This window comes from Mastigoproctus giganteus, chromosome 2, assembly GCF_048544385.1.
Source record: "Mastigoproctus giganteus isolate SK-2022 chromosome 2, ASM4854438v1, whole genome shotgun sequence".
NCBI classification, from domain to species: Eukaryota; Metazoa; Arthropoda; class Arachnida; order Uropygi; family Thelyphonidae; genus Mastigoproctus; species Mastigoproctus giganteus.
In genome coordinates, this window is record NC_143576.1 from 262,984,010 (window position 1) to 263,009,583 (window position 25,574).

Sequence of the window (25,574 nt, forward strand, 5' to 3'; positions counted from 1 at the left end):
GCCAAAAAAAAGCCATACCCCTCCAAGAATTTATTTAGTAGTTCTCCCTTGAATTTGTTCAACCCATACACTTTCACAACAACAGATGGACGCCTGTTCCAGCAATCAACCACCCGCTTACTGAAGGCAAACTTCCGTACATTTATCCTGCTACCATCCTTCCTCAATTTGAGTTTATGCTCCCTTAGGTTCGTAATCTGAGCAAGAAGAAGAATCCCACCAGCATTGAGCCTGCTCAAACCATTCAAGGTCTTATACACCTCAATCAGATCACCTCGCAAGTGCCCAGTCCCCAGACGCTGCAATTTGCAGAACCAAGAAACGTACAATCCTGCAATTTGCAGGGTCGTTGACAGTTAACCCCTAGGCATCAAGTGGCCCAATGTGATTAAACCCCTTCCTTGTACTGTTAATATACGCATTGAAGTCTTTGCTGTTTTTCTTTGCATTCTTTGCCAGAGATTTCTCCAAGTTTATCAAATATTTACCTTTGAAGTGTCAAAATTACTCGCAGTTAGATATTTAAGGAATGAGGGATAAAAAAAAAGAAGGAAATAATGATGTATGGAAAAAATGTATTAAAAATAGGACGTAAAAAAATTCGATTAAGCCCACACTTTCTTCATTTTTGAAAACAATATTTATTAGCTCTCTGATTCTCTGAAATTATGCCTTCTACTCTTAAAATGCTGTTAAGACTATAATGCATTAAGGGCTTATGCCTCAGGCTGCGAGAGAGTTAGACCATGTACAAGTGAGTGCAACTGCATCATATTAGTACACAGCCAATTCTAGATTAGCAAATTATTTGCAAAAACGGCATCGTTTAAGTCATATCTCATATTGTGAATACCTTCACGACGAGTTGCTATGACATTGCACTACTTCGAATAAGTAACGCTTCACCTAAAGGAGAAGACTGTAGTTACTTATTCTCAGTGGATACCACCACCCAGGCACTGTTTCAGGGCTATTTGGCCCTTCTTCGGTGGGTAGGTACCCAAGTGATGTAATGATGCAATGCTATTAATTAACTCTAGTCTTCTTCACCGATTCTGCTTTTTGTGCCCTTCAAATAATTTTGATAAATAACATTTATCAAAATTTCCGCGTTCTGTCTTTTCAGGGGTTAGACAGTTAATGAGCTAATAGTTAGTTAATAAGCATCCTGGTGCAATGTGCATGATGCCCTCCCGTTTGTGTTTACTATATGTATGTGCCCACAAGTAGATGTGAAGATCAAAAAGCAACAAGTCACTTAAATACATAATAAATGAGTAAGTTAAAAATCAATAAAATAAAAACATTTTTGTTATTTTAAGTTTGTAGATTTTTTTTTTTTTTTTTTGCTGATCATTAAAAATGAATTAATTACTCGAAAACTGCAATATTAAAGTCTCTGCCGGCTCCCTTAAAGAAATGTGGACTCGAGTAATATAGTCCTCTAATAAATTACCTTTCATGTGCCAGGAATGAGAGATATTTTTCACTGAACTTTAAAGAACTTTAAATCTTTATAGCTTTTAAATGGATTGATCGATTTTGATGAAATTTGCTACGAACGTGCTATCAAAATAACTATTGTATTCTTTTCTGTAATTTGATTCAAACATATGTTCAATATTATTTTTGTAATCCGTGATAAATAGCGGGTTCGCTTGTTTAGGTAATACTATCCAATATGTCTCGGTATAAGTTGGACATAAGACCAAACTTTGGTGACCAGTTCTCGCCGTCTACCTCCAGAAGGAGCAGAAAGACCCCGGTGACCGAACATCTAAAGCATTAATGTGTTCCAGCTTCATTTGATTTCCTAAGCTGAAATATCCCTCTGCCATCTTATAATATTATCTTGCTTTGCAATATCCATTTGTTATGGTTACTGTTCCTGTTTCAGGCATGGTCACCTTGTTAATTTGGTTTGTTGTTGTTCTTTAAGAATGGCAACAACCAATATATATTAAGTTGTTTATTAATTAACCTTCATTTAAATATATTTATACGCCAAAATAAAGTACTGTACAACAAAATGAAAGCTACCGTAGTGGCAACATCGTGTATCACAAACGTTATAAACTGGTAATATTGTGTGTTGTTGGAGTTGCGTTTATGTAATTTCTGGCAGTGTGCACAATTTTGGAACGTCAAAATAAAAAAAATTACAAAAAACTTGCTGTTGAGCATTATTTTCAGTCATGGGGAAATGGATAGGATAGTGGAACAAAAGCTGCATTTCTGGACCATTTCCAAAAAGTATATCCCGGTAAGAGCTCAGGTTTAAAACTGGTGTCGAAAATTTGAAGACATTTAGCGAACTGATACAGCGTTGCTGTCATTCTGGTAGATATCGAGCTGTCACAGCAGACAAGACCGTTGGCGCATTTTGAAGGTGTTAAGTTCGCCACACAAAAGCCTTGCTGAAACTACTTTGCCCACACAATAAGTCACGATCGATGTTAGTTGGAACCATTTAGGGGCCTCCGTAGCCGAGTGGTCATGAGTGGGAGTGCAGTAACACACGCTCTTTGAGTAGACCGGGGTTCAAGTCCCTGAATACGGTCGATCTGCCAACCCGCACTGAACCAGCGTGGCAGATTATGGTCCATTTCCCTCAGCATGAATTGTTGAGGAGGCTTCCATCTTGCTGTGGGTTGATAATGGCTGCACGTTACCTCTTTTTACTTAATAAAATTTTACTTTTATTTACTTTAATTTTTTATTTAATTTTACTTAATGTAAATTTACTTTATTTTAGCGCATATCATATGTGGAGATATACATGCATTTTAATTTAAAAAAAAAACAAAAAAACTTACTTGTCAGGCCACGGAATAGCAGTATATTGATTCCACCACCTGGTGGCAGTAAAGGTGACGTAAAATCCTAGTACAAAACTGAGTGGAATTAAATCCATAAAAGTAGCGCAGAAAAATACGATTCTTTCAAAGAACCTGCAAGATACAAAATGGGAGTAGAAAGAGGAAAATAAAAAGAATAAGGACAATTAAATAATATAAATAATTATATAGATGCAAAACAATGCTCCAAATTAACAGAAGGAAAGTAATGATACTTCTAGTTCGTCTATTTCGTTGTGTCGAGTACATTAGTGCTTCTCAAACGATATCACGGGTACAACCTCGAGGGGAGGGGGAAAAGAGTAAATGACGGAAGACAGAACACTTTAGCAACTATTCAAAAAACTTCAGCAACTATATATATATACACACACTGTATGTATATATATAGACAGAATTATTTAGACCGCAAGTAATAGATATTGATGTTTGGTATTATTATTATCATCATCAAATTTCTAGGTGATAGATGGCTCTCATCAACCGGTGCAATACCACCATTTTTGCTTATTGGAGGCTTGGAATGGTGAAACCCATGTTTAGTTTCTAGAGAAAAGTTTTCGGCATCCCTCCCCCAATACTTCTCCTTCAACCCATGCACGGTACTAAGTACTAAAGGTTTTGATACCGTTCGTGTTTGGGGTTTTCATAAAATAAAAATATATACATTTGTATATATTGCAACAGTTGCTCAACCCCTGTACAACCTTTGGCCACGAGAGTCCTTGGTACATTTCTAGACGCCTGAGTGTTAGCTTTTGTTCGGAGACTCTACAAACAATTACATTTATATTTTTCCAAACATAAAAGATGAACCGTTTTGTATTAGTATGGATTCCAAAATGAGTTTATAAACCAGCTAATAAACTGCTTTAATCCTGTTTGTAAATAATACAGTTTAGATATTATAAGAATTACATCCAGATTTTATAATACAGGCGGAAGAAAATACGCCAAGTTTAGTGAAGGCCATTGTAAAGCTATTATCCCGAGTTGACTTATACTCAACGTCTCTCTTTACAGGGGTGTTACTTATTGTCTGCGCGACCACAGTGGTATCGTCACCGTCCTCCCCACACCAGGTGGAAAAGGCCTGAGTTCGTTGTTGTTAGGTTTTTAGGAGCATTAGCAACTAAGACCATATTGCTCTGGGATATGCGGTGGTCATTCCCTGACCTTTCCGCATCCTCCGTATTTGGTGGTGACGGGCTCGAACCCTGTTGCTCCTTCCCACCTGGCTACGGAGGCGCCTTACCTGGGTTCGAATCCCGTCGATGACGCGAGCAACTTTAGTGGGCTTTTTTTTTTTTCATTCCGTGACTGAGTTAGTCGGTTTCAGGCGTAGATAACAAGGTTTCCCCCCCCAGAAACTGGGGTTTTTTTCGTCCAGCAAACAGGCAAATCGAAAAGAGAACATACGAAATTTACAGACAAAATAAATACAGTATATGGGTAGATGTAATCATTTACATTGGACCCTAAATAATTTTTTTTTTGTTACTTATTAGTAATATGGCGATTACTAATACTATACTGTCCCACAAATGGTGGTTTCAGTGCTTTATGGTATCTCATCTGAATATTGCAAACAGATCACGGTAAATGTGTTTCGCTAGATTTTGCGACTTTTATCTGTCTGTGTTATTGTCTGTGCGGTAGCATAATGGTTATAATTACCGTTCTCCTCACACCAGGTGGAAAAGTTCCGGGTTTGAATCCCGTCAATAACGCGAGGAACTTTTATGAACTTTTTTCACTCCGTGGCTGATTTCTTGGATCTGAGGGTGGATAACAAGGTTTTCACCCTCGGACACTCGGGGTCCAGCAAAACAGGAGAATCGACCGGAGTACTCACACAATTTATGGACATAATACACAAGGGCAGATATGATAGCTCTTGGGTCTTCCTAATAAGTTTTTTATCTGTATATAGTCTGAAAGTCTGAGCAGTTTGTACAATGCCATATTTCGTCAGAAATGTCTTCACAACAGGTGCGGAACGTGCTGGAGCATTGTCGTACAAAAAGAACTAGCTGCCCATCTCTTGAAATTGGGGCCTCACCCGGGAAATGCGTTTCAATAGTCTTCGAAGCGCCAGATGTCAGATGTCCTGAGTATTTGCGACCACTCGAACTAGTACAGGCTAAGACATTATATGATTAGTATGGCTGATAACAATACTGATGTTAGTCTAGGGCACGATGAGTTGAATGTATCATGATTTTGTGCAAATTGGTAGCGTAAACAATACGGATATTGCAAGATAAGGATATTGCAAATAAATGGTCAACGTTCAAAATTGGTAGCAGATGAGATTAGACAAATAGCTGAAGAAAAGCAAGTGAATGTGGTATAAATCCAAGAACCGTATTGGGCTATAATTCATCCCAATCATAAATCTAGAATATTAGGATATCCCTTATATTCAAGAGTTATACACTCTGTGCTAGAAGAGCCTAACACGGGTATTGTAATTTTTAATAGAGAATTGGATATAGTGATAGTACATAGTTTATGTAATTCATATGCTACTTTGTAATGATTGCTTCAGTTTCAAACCGGTGTTTATCTCATATCAGTGTATTGCTCTCCCTTTAACAATTTTTAGACTACTTGGAGCATGCTTTACTAATATTAAGACCACATAATGTAATTATAACAACTGATGCTAATGCCAAATCTAGTTTTGGCATTGTTCAATAACTGATATGAGAGGTTTGATGTTGGAAGATTTTATTTCTAGTCATAATTTATATTTAATAAATAAACCCAATCATCTATCAATGCTTAGTGGAGCAATGGGAGAATGTAATATTGATATAACTATTACAACAGCTGGTTACGGAATTGTTTGTACGACTGGCGAGTATTTTCGTACTGGGCTCTAGTGATCACAGTGCTATTTCTTTCTACGTTGATAGTGTATAGCCATTTCAGAATATACAGGATCGAATTCCGGAACTAATTAGATTTCACTTAAAACAAAAACTGGTCAATGTTTGAGGATACTGTCCGCATGGATTTTCCTATGCTTAAGCAGCAAGATTTAATAGATCTACCTGCACTGGTAGTAGTTAGGTATGTTAAAGATTCTATTACAAAAGCTGCCTATGTCTGCTAGAAGAAGATAAGTATTACTAAATCATGTCCATGGTGGTCACGAGATTTAATGTTGCTGCATAGATCTGTGTATCGCGCCAGGACGCAACTTCAGCGGCATCGGCACTAGCCTCTCAGAGAGGTTGCTAGATTACATCAAGAGTACATAGCACTGAAAAATGATTACAGAAGAGCAATAACAATTCGTAAGAGGGAAATATGGAAATTATTCGTTCAAGAGTCGGGGAATTCGAATCCATGGGAACTGTTGTATAAAATTACAAGAGACAAGCTACATACATCGGATGTTTTTAATACTGTGCGTACAAGTTCGACAGAAACAATAGGATGGATGGATTCCATTGAATGGATACTTGACAAACTATTTCCACAAGATGATTCCTTGGAAGACACGTCAAATCAGACTTCGATAAGAAGAGATAAATCTTTACATGTAACTCAGTTAACTAGGAGCAGACTTCGATAAGAAGAGATAAATCTTTACATGTAACTCAGTTAACTAGGAGCAATCTACACTTAATGAATTAGCATGCGTAATTGGTACCCTAAATTTTAAGAAATGTCCAGGATATGTTTTGATAGAAAATGAATTTATTTCTCGGTTTTATAAATTGGTTCCGCATTTGTTAATATTGCTATATAACAAATGTCTTGTAGAAGGATATTTTCCAACAGATTGGAAGGTAGCTTTATTAAAGTTAAACAAAAACCCTGTTAAGTCCCTCTCAGATCCTGGATCCTATCGGCCACTAAATTTAACAACACTCAAAATAATCTTCGCCCAGTCTCGGCCTATCCATCTACGTAATATCGAACCCCCAGCGGTGTGTATAGGCATACAACGTATGGTGTATGCAGACAAGTGAAATGAGTATATACATGTGTATATACGCATGTATATACTCATTATGATTTTTTTATGATTATGATTTTATGATTTTTTTTTTTTTATATGGGTCCTAGCCGCCGAAATCTCAGGAAACTAAGCGGCAAGACCTGCCAGAGTAACTAAGTCTACTGGGTTCCTGGTCTGCCTCCACGGGCGAAGGTGGGGCAACGTTGGGCTCCAGCAGGGGTCCAGCGGCTAAATGACCAGATGAACAACGGTACATGACATTACACATGTACAATACCCACACACTTTTAAATCTCTGGCATTCCCAGCAAACTGGTACACCCACAATGAAAGCAACGCGGAGATGGGGGAAACTCCTGGTGCCGCATGACATCAATACACCTTACACCTTTACCCCTCTGCAGAGGACTGCATAGAGAAGACAACCCACCTGGGATCGTCTTCCCTATTGACCTCATTCTTCTGTCTTTATCCCCCCAATCTTCATTCTCCCTACCCCATTCTATCTGTACGCAAGCGAATGCCCCACACGTCAAAAATAACCGTATCTAAATTACACTGTTCGCCCACCATTTTGGCTTTTCCAATTCTACCGCAATATCCCATGCAATTTTTTTTTAAGGTCCTAGCCACTGAAATCTCAGGAAACTAGATGGCAGGACCTGCCAGAGTGAAACTTTAAACTAGTGGTTACCTGGTCTACCATCACGGGACGAAGTGCGGGCAACGTTGGGCATCAGCAGCGGTCCAGCAGCTAAATGGCCAGAGGAACAACGGTACATAACATTACACACTCACATGATCCACACACTTGATCCCCACACTCTGGCCTTCCCAGTGAACTGGTACACTCACAATGAAAGCAACGCGGAGATGGGGGAAACCTCTGGTGCCGTTAGACACTTAACACGCTTTGCACTTTGCACCACTCTGCAGAGAGTAAAGGAACGAGAAAGACCATTGTATTCTATAAGGAGCCATCTTTCCTACAAAATTTTATTGAGTACGGTGAGGAGGTTATCAGAGATCCTGAAGTAGTTCTTCTGGATGTTAAGTAACGATGTGATGGAAATCCTATCATATGCAGCTTTGACGTCAAGAAAAATTATGTCGAGCTGAGCTCGAGAATTCAAGGCTTTCTTTATGTGAAAGAGAGTTTGAAGGAGAATGGTGGTAATAGATCTTTCAGGAACCACGGTGTGAAGGTGGCGAGGTCTATGGTGGAAACAGTGCTCTATAAGTTGAGTTAGGATTGCCTTTTTAAAAACTTTACGGATTCCAGAGCCCACTGAGATCGGACGAAAATCCTTCACAGCTTTTGGCCTCGAATTCTTGGGAATGGGTTTGACGCAGTAGTGTGTCCAAATCTGGGACACTGTCGAGGTGCGCAAAATTTCATTAAAGATGTAGCAGAAGAGCATCCACAACGAAGACACAGGATATTTTAATAATAAAAAGGGAAATCCGTCAGGCTTGACAGTAGCTTTATTCGGTAACCCGTCTATTACTTTCATCAGATTCTCCTTTCGTCATATTAAGTGTTGCAGTGGAGTCAAATCACGTAATGGGATGGAGAAGGGAGGATTCGATTCTTTCTTTACGTAACTCTCACCAAAAGTATTATCGGCCCACTCAACGAAAAGGCCTTCATCCAGCTTAACATCTTTGAAATGCTTTGCAAATGGCCGCTTAGAGCATACTAACCTATTAGCTACGTATCTACTGTTGACGAGTCGCTTTTGCTTCAGGAAAAGTGCACGTTTCTTTTTAAAGCTAATAAAATCACTTTTGGATACAGTACTCTTCCATTTTCTGTAGGCACGCTGCTTGTCCCGAAAAGTGGGCTTCGGGTCTCTAGAGAACCATGGTTTAGTCCATTTAGAGATTCTGATGGTTTTTGAAGCTCCTTGAATTGCCACTGCCTTTAGGAGGGAAGCCAGACGATTAGTGGCTTCTTCGATCGGCAGGGTAGAAAGTGCTCCCCAGTTGGTTTATGTTAGAAAACTCATTATGATATCTTGCCTGATGAAATTAACTGAGAAATTGGTTTTGGTTAGGACTTCATCATCCCTAGGCTGCATCGACGGGAACGTAAAAGCGAACACGAGTGGTTTCTGGTCTGAATTAAAAGCGAAGGTCGATATTGTGAGTGTCAAATCTGCAGCACGATGAAATACTAGGTCTAATGCTTGTTCGCCCCTTGTGGGCTGTGTGACTCAACGAAATCCAACTCTAAATTTTCAATGAAGGTGATGAAGTCTCGTCTAGTTTCAGAGTGTCTAGGGGTTGGCATATTGAAGTTCCCTGTAAGAAAGGTTGGTTTATCAGAGGTGAGATGGGTCGCGAGCCAAGACTGCAATTCATCCCTGGGATCTTGTGTGTGATCAGGTGGAAGATAAATTAGACATATTTGGATTTCTACATGTAACACTGGCACACAAAGCTTCAAAGCGTTCTGTACTGCTGCTCCTCAGGCAAGAGAGTGAAAAATTACGATGGTAATAATCATAACGCCTCCCCCTCTTCTTCCCATACGATCATTAGTAGCTGCGTGGTAAGATGAGTTTCTGAACAACGTATCGAGCTGTTTATTGGATGACATCCAGGTCTTCATAAGGCATATAATCCCAAATTCCTCAAGGAACAAGAGGATTGTAGAGAATGGAGCTTATTGCAGATGCTCCTGATGTTTTGAGTTAAATTGAGCACAGTCTGTCGGTTCCAATATCTTCTGATCCCTTTAGTTGCTAGCTACGATTTCTGGGCACAGAGATTTGAGAATTTTCCCGAAATTCCCTCACCCTAGAGCTGAGTGGCCACAGGTGAGGGTTAAGAATACCATCCCAATCATAGGGCGAGCAAGCTACATCGAAAGATTCATAAGAAGGGTGCTTTGTACGCATTTTACGGACGCTGGTGTGCACTCCAGCTTTGCTTAAAATCAAATTCGAAACGTCTTGTGAGGCAGCATCAGGTCAAGCCTAGTTAATCAAGCCAAATTGCTAGAAAGATTGATGGTTTTGCACATTACACAATTAACAGAGCAGTATGGAATGATATCTAGTAAAGAATACGGGTTTACACTCGGAAAATCAACGGAGGATGCTTTAGTAGACCTTCGAACACATCGAAAATTCTGCTTTGAAATATGAATTAGCCATTTTTTTTTTGGATTTCCGGGGTGCCTTTGACTCGGTATGCTAGGGGCTGCTCTTGCTGGATGTTCTTAAGAATTATATAAATTGCTTGGAAGTTACATTAGTGACAGATACATAATTGTTAAATCTACAACCTTTTATATTAAAAAGCAGGTTTATCGTGGTTGTCCCCTTGTCTTGCAAAATTGGTTAGCTCGATCTTTTTCCAATTGCAGGACAATAGCTTTTACCGATGATTTAATAATTATAGTGGCTGGGAGTTCGAGTAGTCTTGAACATAATGCTGATATTGTATTGACTGATTTGCATCTCTGGCCACAAAACTATAAATTATTAATCCGCATAAAACTAAAATGATGCTTTTAAAAGTAAATTGGACCCTGATCGACATCCACAAATAAAGTTAAATGGTATTCAGCTACCAATGGTATCTGTAGCTAAATATCTGGCGCCTCCGTAGCCAGGTGGGCAGGAGCAGCAGTGGTAGCACACACTTCTTGATCAGACCGGGATTCGAGCCCGTGACCACCAAGTACGGAGGATGCGGAAAGGTCATGGAATGACCACCGCATATCCCCGGAGCAATATGGCCATAGTTGCTAATGCTCCTAAAAACCAAATAACAACAATAACAACAACAGCTAAATATCTAGGAATAGTAATAGACAATAAACTATCATTTTTTCAACATCTGACATATTTAGGAGCTAAAGTGAAAAAGTTCTCTGGTGCTGTTATTCGTGTTTCTAAGTCTGACTGGGGTTTATCCCGTTATATTATAAGGCAATATTTCTCCCGATGACAACATATGCAGCAGGTGCTTGGTTTAATCGTGCTGTGTTTGGGAGGTTCCAAGCAAATGAGAGTGTGTAGGACCGTGTCTACTGCAGCAATTCAGATGTTGGCCGGGGCTATTCCTTTGGACTTGTTCCTGATATACAGATGACTATGTTATCGGATTAAGAAGAAGAAGATACCCGTTACGTTTCATAACGTTACAATTGATACTCAGGTAGATATTAAAAGGGGAAAGAGGCGGTGTATGAATGAGATAATTAACCTATCGCAAACGATTTGGGACACTGTAATTGCTGGAAGGGTGACAAAGTTATTTCTTCTTGAGGTGACAGTCCATAGGTACCTCCCCTGAATCCAAGGAAGCTCTCATAATTATGGCTAAAAGTTTTCTTACTTCCTTTGCCGCATCCATATAACTCGATCCACCCCAAGTGCCTTTCTTATGTTCAATTTCAACAATTTCCCCTCTATTTTGCTTGCAGTTATTACGAAATCATTTAACTTGAAGAGTAACTGAATGGTTTACGCTGAAGGAGCCATGGCCTGTTATACATAATAACAGGCCACGGCTCATTGAATGAGAAATTTGCTCTAGGATTAACAGATACTGAATTGTGTTTATGTGGAGACAAGGAAAATTGGTTTCATATTTTGTGTGAATGTAGTACTGTATTTATAATAGTGCGCGATCAATAATTAGTAATCTCCTGGTGAATGTGATTCCTGGACAGCAGTTTTGTCTCTTGATGGAGGGAGATAAACTTCAGCTACTACAAACTTTTGCTAAAACCGCATTTGATCTGAGAAGAAGTATGCTTCCACAACTAAGACCTGGTTTAACTTCGATTAACTCTGATTAGTGTGATCTTTGTATTTTTTGTTGGTGTGTTTTTTTTTTATTATTTATTATTTTTTTTTTTTTTTACCTCTGGTGTGGACCTCCGGTGTTATTTATTTATTTATTTATTATTTTATTTCTCTCATAAACTGTCGGCGCGGTAGCACAGTGGTATCGTCACCTTCTTCCCCACACCGGGTGGAAAAGGACCAGCTTCGAATCCCTTCGATGACACCAGGATCTTTAATGGGCTTTTATCACTCCGTGGCTGAGTTAGTCTCAGGCGTAGATAGCAAGCTTTTCCCCCCATAAACTGGAGTTTTTCCTCGAGCGAAACAGGCAAATCGACCAGAGAACACACGCAATTTACAGACATAATACATAAACGGGTATATGTAATCATTTACGGGAGACCCTAATATAATAATTTGATTTTTTTTATTTGTCTCATGAAATGAGACCTTAGGCGTCCCATCTGCTGGAACTGGCCACCTTCCAGTGGTGTGGACGAGTATCTGTAAGCAGCCTTCCTGGCGATCGCTGCTTCTGTGTAGCAAGAGTTTCAGCCTACTGAACAATTTCTTCCTCCACCATTTGAATCTACATTCACACATGAGGAGTTATTCAAGGAGAAGAGTGACATCCAGGTATATTAAAGGAGGCAGCAAAGGAAGTAAGCAAGGATGCTCTCAAAATTATGGCTTAGCCATAATTTTGAGAGCATCCTTGGACTTGGGGGAAATCCCCACGGACTGGATATGTTCAAATGTATCCCCAATTCACAAAAGGGGATCAAACAGTGACACAAGTAATTACAGACCTGTTAGTTTGACTTCTGTTGCAGGGAAAATAATGGAGACACTGGTTAAAGAAGCATTGCAGGATCATTTAGACAAGACTGCAGCAATAATTCAGACACAGCATGGGTTTGTCAAGGGGAAGTCTTGTCTGACCAATTTGATTGGATGCTATAATGCGGTCACAAAGGAACTGGTTGAAAAAAATAATTTTGATATCATATATTGTACTTGGATTTCAGGAAAGCTTTTGATACTGTTGTGCATGGAAGACTACTGTACAAATTGGTACAGTAGTCTTCCATGACTACTGTACTAGACTAGAGAAATGGATAAAAGGATGGTTGAGTGGGAGAAGACACGGGGTGGTAATCAATAGGTACTGCTCTACGTGGACTAATGTTATTAGTAGTGTCCCTCAGGGTTCGGTGTTGGGCCCATTGTTGTTTTGTATATTTATCAATGATATTGATGATGGTATATCAAGCTTAATGTCAAAGTTTGCAGATGATACAAAGATTGGCAGGGTTGTTAATAACAGTAATGACAGTATGCTGCTGCAGCGGGATCTGGAAAAGTTGGGTAGATGGGCTGAGAAGCGGCAACTGAAGTTTAACATTGACAGATGCAAAGTACTACATATGGCTAGCAGTAATCCCAGCGAAATGTACCAACTGGGTGGTGTTACACTCAGAGTAGTGGAGAATGAAAGAGACCTTGGGGTAATTATTATTATTATTAAAATCAGTTTATTTCCCAAGAAAGCTTGGGTCACCTTCGAAGGGTGTAAATATTCACACCCTTCTGTGCCAGAAGGGTGTGAATATTTACAGACTAAGGTGCGAGGAACACAATGTACAATAAACAAGAGTACATGCATGCTCGACCCGAGACTTTTACAGGATGAAATATACAGTAATGTACAAAATATACAGTAATATACAAAATATGATTGCATGAAGACAAAAAGTCTTTGTCATATACAAATAGGCAAGTTAAAAAAAAAAAAAAAAAGAACAGTCTGTCCAGGAGCAGGTGAGTATTATAAGTTCATAATCTGGTAGCAGTTCTTGAGGATTTCTTTCCTGTAGGGCTTGTCTTCACAGAACCTATCAGGGTGGAACCTAAATTTATTAAAGATGCGAAGACAATTGGCTGGAAACATGTTCCTCAGGGAATCGATGTTTGACAGCATAAGACGTAGAGGGAGACAGGAGTCGGGGTGCTCTCCTCTTGCCCTCCTAGGGCCAGAGATTAATGTGGATACCGATGGAGCATCAATTCGCCTCGTTATAAGCCGTGCAAGCGTGAGGGCATTTTTTGTCACGATGATATGTCTCCAGGGAGTGGTGCCCAGATTTGCTTGTAGGATAGATCTGGAGATAGTTAGGGGGTGGCCTACCACCCTGTTCATCCGTCTAAGCAACCAGTACTCTAAACTGAGATACTTCTGAAGGTATGAGGCAGATATGAAGTTTTCTGAGCAGTGCAGACAGGCTGCCAGATTAGGTCATGTGGTCTTGTCAATGATATACAGGAATTTTGCGAGCAAGGATGAGGAGGTGATGTGATTATTCCCTTGTATAAGGCAATGGTGAGGCCACACCTTGACTACTGTGTACAGGTCTGGAAGCCTCATTTTAGGAAGCATCTAAAGTTGCTAGAAAACGAGTACAGAGATAAGACTGGTTTAGGGAACAAAGGGGTGCTCTTGTGAAGAAAGGCTTAAGTTCTGCAAATTGCAGCTTCTGGAGACTAGGCACCTGCGAGGCGATGTGATTGAGGTGTATAAGGCCTTGAATGGATTGAGCAGGCTTAATGATGAGGGGATTCTTCCTCTTGTTCAGATTACAAGCCTGAGGGGGCATAGATTCAAACTGGGGAAAGACAGTTGTAGAACAGATGTGCGGAAGTTTGCCTCTAGCCAGCGGGTGGTTGATTGCTGGAACAAACTTACAACTAAATAAAATAAATCTTCTGTTTATACTTCGGGACGACCAAACGGTCAGAGGAGTTCACAAGATAGCCAGAATACAAGAAACAGCACTGTATTCAGCAGTCACGGGCTTGAACCCCGGTCACTCATGCACGTGTACTTATGCACCCGCGCGCCTGACCACTAGGCTATGGCGGCCTCATCTGTTTTTTTGGCTGATGCTGTATAAGCTTGCTTTCTTAAATCATATGTCTCTACTAATGCTAATCTGTTGGAGGAGGTGTTTGAACTACAACATACTTCTTACGTTTGTTTTCATGCAATAAAGTTCATGGACTGGTGCTGTTGCGGTCATCGAACATGACCGCAATAGCACCAGTCCATGAACTTTATTGCCTTGTCTCCTATGTCAATGGTTCTGCATTGGTTTTGGTGAGATCTAAGTCCCTGACTAAGTCATCCGGTTCTCATTGATTAGGGAAATACGGAGAGTTGCTCGAGAATGCTTCGTTGAAATTGTTGCCCATTTCACTATCCTCAAAAGAGGATAGTGAAATGGGCATTAATTAGTGTCGTGGAGGAATAGAGGATGGCATATTCGGATAAATAGCATTTCTTAGTTGTTAAAGCGTGTATGCAGTATACTGAAATGTCCACCATACAAAAGAGTCATTGTGATGATTCGTGGGGTCTCCAAATTTGAGAAATGTCAAAAGGCACAGAACACTAGCTGATATGTAGCCATCTTCTCTGAAATTAATCAGCAACTACCCCAACCGAAGTAAGGTGGACATTACTCTATGACCCCCCCTCGCGATAGCGATGGTAGTTAATACAGTAGTAGGGATCTAGTAGGGAAAAATACTGCTTTCAAAATTTCTTGGAATTATCAAATGATTTGAAAATTTCTAATTAGTTTTTAGCTAAGTTTCTTACACCCTATACGATTGTTTGAACGCCGTGCCTAAGCATTTTGTCTCCCGAAGAGACATGATTGTGATGTCTATTATTATTATGGGGGGGCGAGATGTAGCCGATAAGTGAGGTGCCCTGAGCAGTTGCTCATTCGTCAAACTTATCTGCACGACCCCGACTCTTACGAATTACTATTTCTTTAATTTACGAACAGCCCGTTTCTGTGGAATACAATGCCAAAACTGCTTAAATGGCAAATTGATCCACTTTATTTACACAAACAAGCGGATTTCTAAAATTAAACTTTCACTATGGAGGAGAGTAAATAAAGTGGCTACCAAAGTCCCTGTCCTTTCTTGCCAAACCTCTTAAATTGTTTTAAGCGGGGTCACTGTCGAGTAGAAAACTGACTGACAGCGGCCTTCCCGCTTTGCTTGCCAAATGATTCACATCTATTGTATACGTAGTTGGCAAAATGCGTTGTTTGTTCAGCATTGAGGCGCATAAAAAAACGGATGCCACGAACTCGGTTGCGTCACTTTATTATGCAGCTTCAAGGCTACGAGATACTCCTAAAGTCTGTTGAAAACTTCGCAGTCATAATAAACAAATCGTTGCCGCAAACTAAGTGGAAAGCAAACGGCTATTGCGTTAATTGCCAATCAATAATAACGAGTACAGCTAGGCCTCGCATAACGCGAGTTCGATTAACGTGATATTCAGTTAACGCTATTTGAAAAATGATACCACTTTTCACTTTACACGATGCAAATTTCGTGTTTTTTCCAGTTAACGCGATCTTTTTTTTTTTTTTTTATGCGATAGTTGAAAAATATTTGAATCGCGCGTTAAGCTTACCGCGAGTCGTACAGTCGCGGTAAGCTTAACGTTTGCCTGCTGCCCGCCTCGGTGTGTTCCATCAACCATCGGAAGAAGACATGTTTGTCTCCTGCTAATAAAGTCAATGCAGACTTGCATTTAAAAATTCAAAATTTTAAATGAGCCAGATGGAAATGTTACCGCGAAGGAGATAACGGTAAAAGAACTAGATGAAATCTTTCGTATCGCAGAGAACCTCAAACAAAAGGTTTGAGGTTCTCCGCGATATTTATTTCGCCAGGGCCCAGGGAAGATTGTTGCCGGCTATCGGAAATTGATTGATGAAAAGAGAAAGTCAACACTGTTCAAATATTTCCGCAACAGTTTAAATGAGCTCGGAAAACCAAAACTCGGCTGCATATGCAGAACCCCAAATTTCTACTCCGTAGAGGACGCGTTAGAAAATGGCAGCCTGCATAGAGAAGGTGCTGTTTCTCCATCCAGCGATTTCGACTCAATTGCTGGCGTAGATGTTCAAGATGGTGATTGAACCGTAACTTTGCGTCGAAGATCACCTCGAGGTCACGATGCTTTGCTACACTTTTGATTTTTCCTTTATACGTAGGTTGAATGATTGTTGGTTTGATAATTGATAATATTAGCAATTCTAAAAGAAGCCGTTTAGGAACGTTCAAGAAGTAACAGGAGCGTTCGAATTGGCGTATAAGAAACAAGGAGCTCCATCCGAATAGATATTTTATTGCGCACAAACCAGATACAGCGGGCAATAAATGTCCACCTACAAGGTCTAGAGGTCTGAAAAGTCACGAGTATAATTTAACTACAGTAAGTAATGAGTTGCGCTTACATCATAGCCGAGATTTTCCATATGAAATGCAAACCAAATGTTGCAGTCCATCTCAGTCGCTATTAGTTTTTCACAATAACAGTTTGTACCACTGTTGATGGCAGATACCGTTTCGACAGTTCCTCAATTGGCCAGAGAAGCATGGACATTACGTTTGCCGGGAAAATTGTTTTCCTGACTGTGGGGTAACCTCAAAGCATTATTTTGGTAAGCAGCGTTTTCAACATGGATTTTCTTCACTGTTAACAGAGGATAGCATAGAGAGACATCTTGTGTTCTCACCAGTTTCTCCGAAACATTTATAAAAATAATTTTTAGTAGCCCTAATTTTTTAATTATATTTTAAAATTAAGTTCAAATAATTATTTTCAGCGTTTGAAATTAAATTATGCAGATCGAATTTACTCAAGAGTAAATTCGATCTGCATAATTTAGATTACTCAAGCAAAGATGAACTGCTGTTATAATGGACAAAAATCAATGCATCCATTTGTTTATATCCTACGGAACTGCATTTACCATTAAACCCCTCGCCTCAACCTCTCCTTTGGTCTCGTGGTAATCAGTTCATCCATGTATTCATTGCGCACATCGCAATTTCCGGAGGAATCCGCAATGATCAAAGTGATGGTACGCCACTTCTTCCACAATAAGCACTTACTACATGAAACAGACTCCCCTTTTGATACGCTCAGATCACCCCGACCATTTCCAAGATGCCAAAGCCAAACTTTGGCATGCAGTGCACGCGGGTGTTTCAGCCTATCACAGTGTGTTCCATAGATAATAAATTAATGAATGACACTAAATTTCCATCGACATACCCCCACACCTCACCTCTCCTATATGGTATGTAAAATGTATGTAATTAGATGATCACTAATTGAGTGACCACCTAATTATGAGTGCTTAGCAAAAGATAGCTACAAAGTGAGGATTAGCTTATCACTGGCCCTAATGTAGAGTGGTCATATTTTAAATGATCTCTTTAGTCGTACTGAAACGACCACAATCGCAGTCTCATCTGAAATAAATCAGCTATTATTGGGATTCCAAACTCATCAATCCCTGTCCGTACCTTGCTTTCATATGTTCGAGATATTCATTGTTGGGCCTTTGGCCCTCCTTTGCGCGCTTCAAGTTGAAAACGATTGCGTCCTGACTGTGGAATGGTTGTATACCACATCAAAGGCAAAGGAAGCCATTAATACATGCACGTGCTCCTGACGAAATCAAGTGACTGGATGCTGACTGTATGCAAAGTGAACTTCGTATCATTGCACACGGCAAAGCCATATCATATCTTCGAAATCACTGAACACACGCCATCGCACATCCTATCTGAGGAAGAACACTTACAGTATATTAACAGAAGGTGCTAAATGTCCACCTACATACCCTCGTCTCACCCATACAGCATCTGGACGTTAGGTGATAAGCATCCATTATAAGTAATGCACGTGCTCCTGATCTAGGTGATCTCTAATCACCTAATAATCACAAAATTACCGTTTAGGTAATTAACTACTACGATGTGCCATTTCCATTTTCTGACCCTCATAATCTACAAAAAATTGCTTCCCATTGAGATCCATCTTAAGGCCAGTAAATCTAAACTTATCCAAATCACTCAGAAGATCTTTCACTCCACTTTGAATAGAAATAAGAAAAATGGACAAGAGCTTCACTTTATATTGGGCTCAAATATCATTCGTAACAATTCGTCGAAACACAGTTTCCGGTTTGAAATATTTCGGGGTAAATTAAACAGTGATGGGCGTACTATTGTCAACAATGGAGTAGCAACAATGTAAAGGTCCCAGAGTGACCAGGGCATGGCTTGTTCTCTTTACTGCGTGGTCTGGTATGGAACTGATTGATTATTTTCGAGTGGTCAAGGTGCCAGATCGTGGCTTACATTTGAGTTAATAAAAGTAAATTACGGATGTACGGGAGCCGGCTAACCATGATGTAATCGGAGGTGATGCGAACTCTAAGAAAAATAATAGATTTTTCCAATTTATTTCGCCACAAAACAGAGCAGGGTAAATTCAAATACAGGGGCAAATACATATCAGTGTGCATTATGTTCGTAGAAAAATATTCTCTTATTGGTTTGCGTTTTACAGAGAGAGAAAGACAAATTATCTTAAGGTGCAATCCTACACCTTCGGCGCAGTGAAAACATCTTTAAGAGGTTCCTTTAGTTCTGGACAGTATTTCAAACCCAAATTTTTCCAGATAAGTACCGAGGAAGAAAGAGGACAGAAAGCTGTCGAGATCTTCATGGTAATAACGAAGAATAGCTGGATTAGATGGCTTTAATTTTTATTTTATTTTCATTTTTTTGTAAATTCAAAATAAGGATGGTCCACACAGATTATGTGGCAATGAAACACAGTGACCAGAATAGCATTCATTAACTGTACACATCAAATTAAAAGTCATAAAGTCATAGTAAGAAATTTATAATATATTAATTTAAGGAAATACGAGTCTTCTGCTTTATACAAATCAGTAATTACAATGGATATAATCGCTGCTCTTTCTCATTGTGTGGAAAGGCCTTGGTGCGAATTCTGTCGACACGAGAGGAATTTTTAGGGGATTTTTCCACCTCGTCGCCGAGTTAGTCAGTCTCGGGTGAAGGTTATGTGTTGTATGACTGTCCCTGTCACCGGACATGAACCCTGTGCGGCATCTTTGGGATTCTGTGGAAAACTTCATTCGAGCTTTGGATCCTTCACCCAAAAATGCGACAGAATTCTGGACAGCGGTGCAGCAATCATGGATGGATATACCTGTGAAACGCTTTTGTGAACTAATGGACTCAATGCCTCGCCGTGTGACTGCCGTTATCCGAGCTAAAGGTGGGCTTACCCGTCACTAGGTAGGTATTCCATGATTTCTGTCCACTCAGTGTAAGGCGTTGGGAAGCAACCATTCTCGTTTCATTTTAGCCACACCTTTGTATATGTCTGTAAGCTAGATGTTTTCAGTGGTCGATTTGCTGTTTGCTGGACCCGAGTATCCGGAAGAAAAAACCACGTTACCTTGAGACCGACTAAATCAGCCATGTTGTAAAAAAGATCCAAAACAATTCCTCGCGTCATCGACTGGATTCGAATTCAGGTCTTCTCCACCCTGTGTGGAGAGGACGGCGGTTTACCAACTGTACTACCGTGAGAGCTCTTCTTCATACAACCGCAACTTAAAGATACGGAAATTCTTAAAATTACAGTCGCAGCTGTCTAAAAGACTTCATTTTAGGACAAAGACGATGGCATAAAAAAAAAAATTAAAATAGCTTATTCGGACTCCCAGAACACCCACTCTAGTTCAACGTCCAAGTTAAAATAAGGGAAGGGCACCTGACAACCGCAGACCTGTTAATACAAATGATTGCCTTAACAAGATTATTACAGACGGATTCATCGAACCAACGATTTCCCACTTCTTTAAAAACGAGAAAAAATCGAGTGATCCATCTACGTGGATTGAAGGCAACGAGGTTGAAGAGAATGCGTAATATCCCACATATACGCTTATTTAAATTCGTAAAAGTCGAATCAATCATAATGCGCCTTGGAATTCATACCAACATTTAATATTTGAAATTTTATCCTCCTCGATCTGGGCCGCAGTCGGTACCACTATTTAGTCAGCAGCCATCTTCAATACGTATGTTAAAAATAAACTTGGAAAATTTAAATTGTTTATGATGTTCATCATAAACAATATGAAAGCTGTTCCAGTGAAAATTTCGCGGGGCCTTCACATTGTGAAATTATGAAGACAGTACGACAGCCGAAGCTTGGAGACCATTCAAAGCATGGACAGATAGACAGACAGACAGACATGCGCAAACCAAAAAAATGTGAAAACTGTGACAAAAACATCAGAGCAAGAACGGTATTTCTTTTTTCATAGCTTTCTACACCACACGTATTGGCACGATATCAAAAATTGCGTGACCTCCAGCTAAACTTTTGGCCTCCCCTTTGTAACAACTTTTTTACTTCATTGCTCACCTGAGAAGCACGGATAACGTTTATTTTGAAAACAGAACTTGTTTTTGTCACAGATATTCCAGAAATTCGGCCCTCCACTATCAGTATGTTTTTTCCTGAGTGTTTTCAGCTCAATAAACAGAATACAAACTTTACGATTGTCAACTGATTCATCTTTTACAGTTGATGCTTGTTCTTGCCATAATATTGTCACAGAAAGGAACATATACCAAAAGAACCGATGATTTTAGGCGTGGCTGTCCAGTTGAGCTTTTCCCGCTGAAGAGAGAAAATGGCACAAAAAGAGACAAACAAAAGTAATGGTTGTCTCCTACATACTCGGGATGAAACTTATAGGCACTTTTAAAACGTTGCAGATCATTTTATTTAGCAGGCTATTAACTATTACAAGCTTTTTTTTTTTTTTTTTTTTTTACTCCACTGGCGATCTAATGGAAACAGTGAAAGGAACGAAGGTGGAGTTGGCTTTCTGGTCCATAAATATATAAAAAACAGCATCAAGACTACTACTCAGGATTTCTAAGAGGTACAAGCTAAAGGTTATAATGATTTATGCACCAACATCGAGCCATGATGATGAAGAGGTTGAAGAAATGTACACCGAAATTGAGAGTCTTCTAGATGAGCAGAAAACCCACTACACTATTATTATGGGAGACTTCAATGCTAAGGTTAGAAAGAGACAAAACAGCACAGAAAGGGGAACTATAGGAAATTTTGGAATTGGTGAAAGAAATGAAAGAGGCGAAAGACACGTGGAATTTGAAGAATCTGGAGGAATGTCAGTAATGAACACTTTTTTCGAGAAAAGGGTAAACAGAAAGTGGACATGGAAGAGCCCAAATGGATTAACAACTAATGAAATAGACTTCATCTTCACTAACAGAAGATATATTGTGAATGATGTTACCGTCCTGAATAAGGTAAATGTTGGAAGTGATCACAGAATGGTAAGATGTACACTTGATATAGATGTAGGAAAGGAAAGGAAAAAACTGACTGGAGTAAATTGAGATAACAGAAGAGAATAAAAATCAGTATGTACTGTAACTTAAGAACAAGTTTGATCTTCTGCAGACTGCTCAGGACCAAGATATCGACGAGGAATATTACAACTTTCCGATAACACCCAAGAAACCTACAGGTAAAAAGAAATCCAAAGAAGAAAAAATTAATCAAGAAACACATGTCATGATGAACCGAAGACGAGAAATGAAGAGCGAGATAAACACTGACAAGGAGAAAATTGAGTATACTGAATTATGCAAAGCCATTAGAAAGAGACTCAGAGAGGACATAAGAAGATTTAACACAAGAAAAGTAGAACAAGCATTAAGGGAAAACAAAGGATTTGAATCAGCAGCCATGGGCAGTAATATATAAAGACAAATGATACTGAAACTGAAGAACAGCGATGGTGTACTTATAAATAGCAGAGAATGCATAATTCAAATAGCAGAAGACTACTATAGAGAATTATACAAGGAGCGAGGGAATGATGCCAGCAGTGGGGAAGATGGATCGCAAATTAGCAACACATACGACATACCCGATATCCTTCCTGATGAGATAGAACATGCATTGAAGAAAATGAAGAATCGGAAAGCCCCGGGGGAAGATGAAGTTACTGTAGAGTTGTTAAAATTGGGAGGAAAAGACATGACACAAAAACTGGCAAGAATGTTCACAAAATGCATTAGAAAATGCGTGAAGGAGTGTAATAATGCAATCATAGTTTTGCTGCATACAAAAGGAGATAAATCAGAAATCAAGTCATTAGCTGTAATAATGATAAATGGCTGGAAGTCAAGAGAAGAATAAATTTTGGATGGATAGCATTCAGGAAATATAGTCACATACTGAAGAGCAATATTCCAGTTTGTCTGAAACGTAAAATAATGAACCAATGTATACTCTCCACCATGACTTATGGAAGTGAAACTTGGGCACTCACCAAAAGAATGGAAGAGAAGCTGAGAACTACACAGAGAAGAATGGAGCGAATTATATTGGGAATCAGACTGTTAGATAAGAAGAGAAACACATGGATTAGGCAGAAAACTCAAGTAAAGTTCATTCTTATCAAAACTAAAGAACAAAAATGGTCTTGGGCAGGACACATAGTTCGAAGACATGATGACAGATGGACTAAGAAAATAACAGAATCGTACCCAAGAGGAACTAGAAAACCTGGATGACAACGACGGAGATGGAGAGATGAACTTCATGAGTTTGTGGGTAGTAAATTGATGGCCATTGCACAAAACAGAAGGAACTGGAAAGTTGCTGGAGCGGCCTTCGTCCTGCAGTGGATTGAAAATGGCTGATGATGATGGCGACCTAAAATTCCTATTATATATCAACGCAGATGTCAGTAACATGACAAATAAAGATCCAGACAGGCCCAGATTTATGTATGGACATACGGAGCACTTGCCCGACACCTGCAGACATTTAATTAATTTATATTAAACCAACTTTTATTGTATTTTATTAATGATATTATTTTAAATATATTCGTTTTTGTATAAAATTGTGATATTAACGTGCGTTAACTATCAAAGTAAATGGGAAATAACACATATAAAAGGGTTCAGAAGTCTAGGAATGTTTGGGCTGCCAATAAAATTGCTTATTTTGTATAAATATATAGATTATTTTGAAATAAATTCAATGCGAATCTGTTGATCAGTGAATTCATTGAAAAATTAGTTGATCACTCGGAGTCCTGGAAAATAATTAACCCTAAACAGACTACATATTCAAAGTGAGCTCAAATTGAACCTTGGAAACATCAGAAAAGCTTTTGATACTGTTGCACATAATAGACTGCTATACAAACTGCACCAATGTAGCATTAAGGGCGAGTTACTACTATGTACAAAGGGATGGTTGAGTGGAAAAGGACAGAGTGGTTATCAATGGTCACTTATCTTCATGGAGTAATATTTTTAGTAGAGTCCACCAGAGCTCAGTGCTTGGCCCATTGTTGTTGTTGTTTTCAATATTTATTAATGATATTGATGAAAGTATATAATACTTCATGTCTAAGTTTGCAGATGACACAAAGTTGGCAGGGTGGTTAATGACAGTGATCAGGGTAAGCTACTGCAAAAAGATCTAGGAAAATTAGGTTAATGGACTGAGAAATGGCAGTTGAAGTTTAACATTGATAAATGCAAGGTACTTCATATAGGTAGCAGTAATCCCAGAGTAATATGAATGTAATTATTAATAATAGTTAAAGCAAAAATATATAAGGAAATCAGGCTCGTTCATCTTTTATTTTCTTACAGTTTGGGCTAAATTTCGTTTTGCGGATAACTCTGCAAATGCTTCTCCCATGGTGTCCGTAATTATTGCGGTGAGGATAATTCGTTCTATTTCAGCTTATGGTTGGTGATTGAACTTGTGGAAACTTTCCGTTAATTAATCTAATATTCTTGTGCTTTTGTAAATTGCTAAGACAACCCTAATCCAGTAATCTTTCTTTGCTTTTCTGGCGATTTGCTCTGCTTTTTCTCTAAGTTTCTTGTAGGTTATCCGATTGACAGTAGTAAGACATTTGCGGAAATGGTTCCATGCCTTGTATTCATCCTGATTCCACCACTGATCCAATGATTTATTCTTATTCGATGTATTGGTGATGATTGTGGAATTGAGACATTTGCTGTGTCTACCACTCGCTTTGTACTGTCAGTTACTGCATAATTAGGTCGGGAAGAGATAAATGATCGGATCTAATTTCTCATGTAGACTAAAAGCTAACCGGTTTTCCTTGCCACATTCTGCCAGGTTCGTCACATGGGTCTTTTGTTGTTCGCAATTTGAACATTATTAGCAAGTGGTCACTATTTAGTGGGTCATAATGAACTGGCCGTTCAAAGTTTGGTTTCAGAATCACTGTTAATCAGGTGACGGACGTCTAAATCAGCTTCAATTATTCACTCTTGTGTGTCCGTTTCAGGAGAACTCCATAATGGGTGGTGTCCATTAATGTTCCCCAACAGGCAAATTAGCGATAGACAAAAATGTAAGGCTGCAACTGCCCGTCATGGCACAGTGGTTAGGGGTTAACAATGTAATGTAAGGACAAAGTTGCCTGAATAAACCAAAATAATAAAAGAGCAAAATAAAAATAGTAGTAGTAGTAGTAGTAGTAGTAGTAGTAGTAGTGGCACATGATGCAAGAAAGCAAGTGTAGGAGCTTATGCAGCATCAGCCAAAAAAAAAAAAAAAAAACACACCATTCCCTCCAAATGCCTGTCCAGTTCCTCCTTAAATTTATTTAACCTATCAACTTCCACAACGACAGATGGAAGTTTGTTCCAGCAATTAACCACCCTCTGGCTAAAGGCAAATTTCCGCACATCTATTCTACATCTGTCCTTTCTTAATTTGAACTTATGTCCCCGTAGGTTGGTAATCTGAACAAGTGGAAGGATCCCATCAGAATTCAGCGTGCTCAACCCATTCAACCCATTCAAATGAATAAATTAAATAAAGCATTAGAAAAATAGAGAAATGAATTGAGTATACTAAGCATTAAATGAGTGTACAGAATACTGTATTAGTCACAA

The 25,574-nt window shown here is 39.2% G+C and overlaps 1 protein-coding gene across 2 annotated transcripts in view; it reads right to left on the reverse strand.

The window, feature by feature from the left end:
* Positions 1-25,574, reverse strand: part of LOC150090444 (bestrophin-2a-like) — a 184,967-nt gene that overhangs the window by 114,448 nt on the left and 44,945 nt on the right. For both annotated transcript variants that reach the window (XM_090389888.1, XM_090389886.1), the window contains exon 2: positions 2,817-2,951. In XM_090389888.1, coding sequence (XP_090246014.1) covers positions 2,817-2,951 — 135 coding nt within the window. The remainder of the gene's footprint in view (positions 1-2,816; positions 2,952-25,574) is intronic.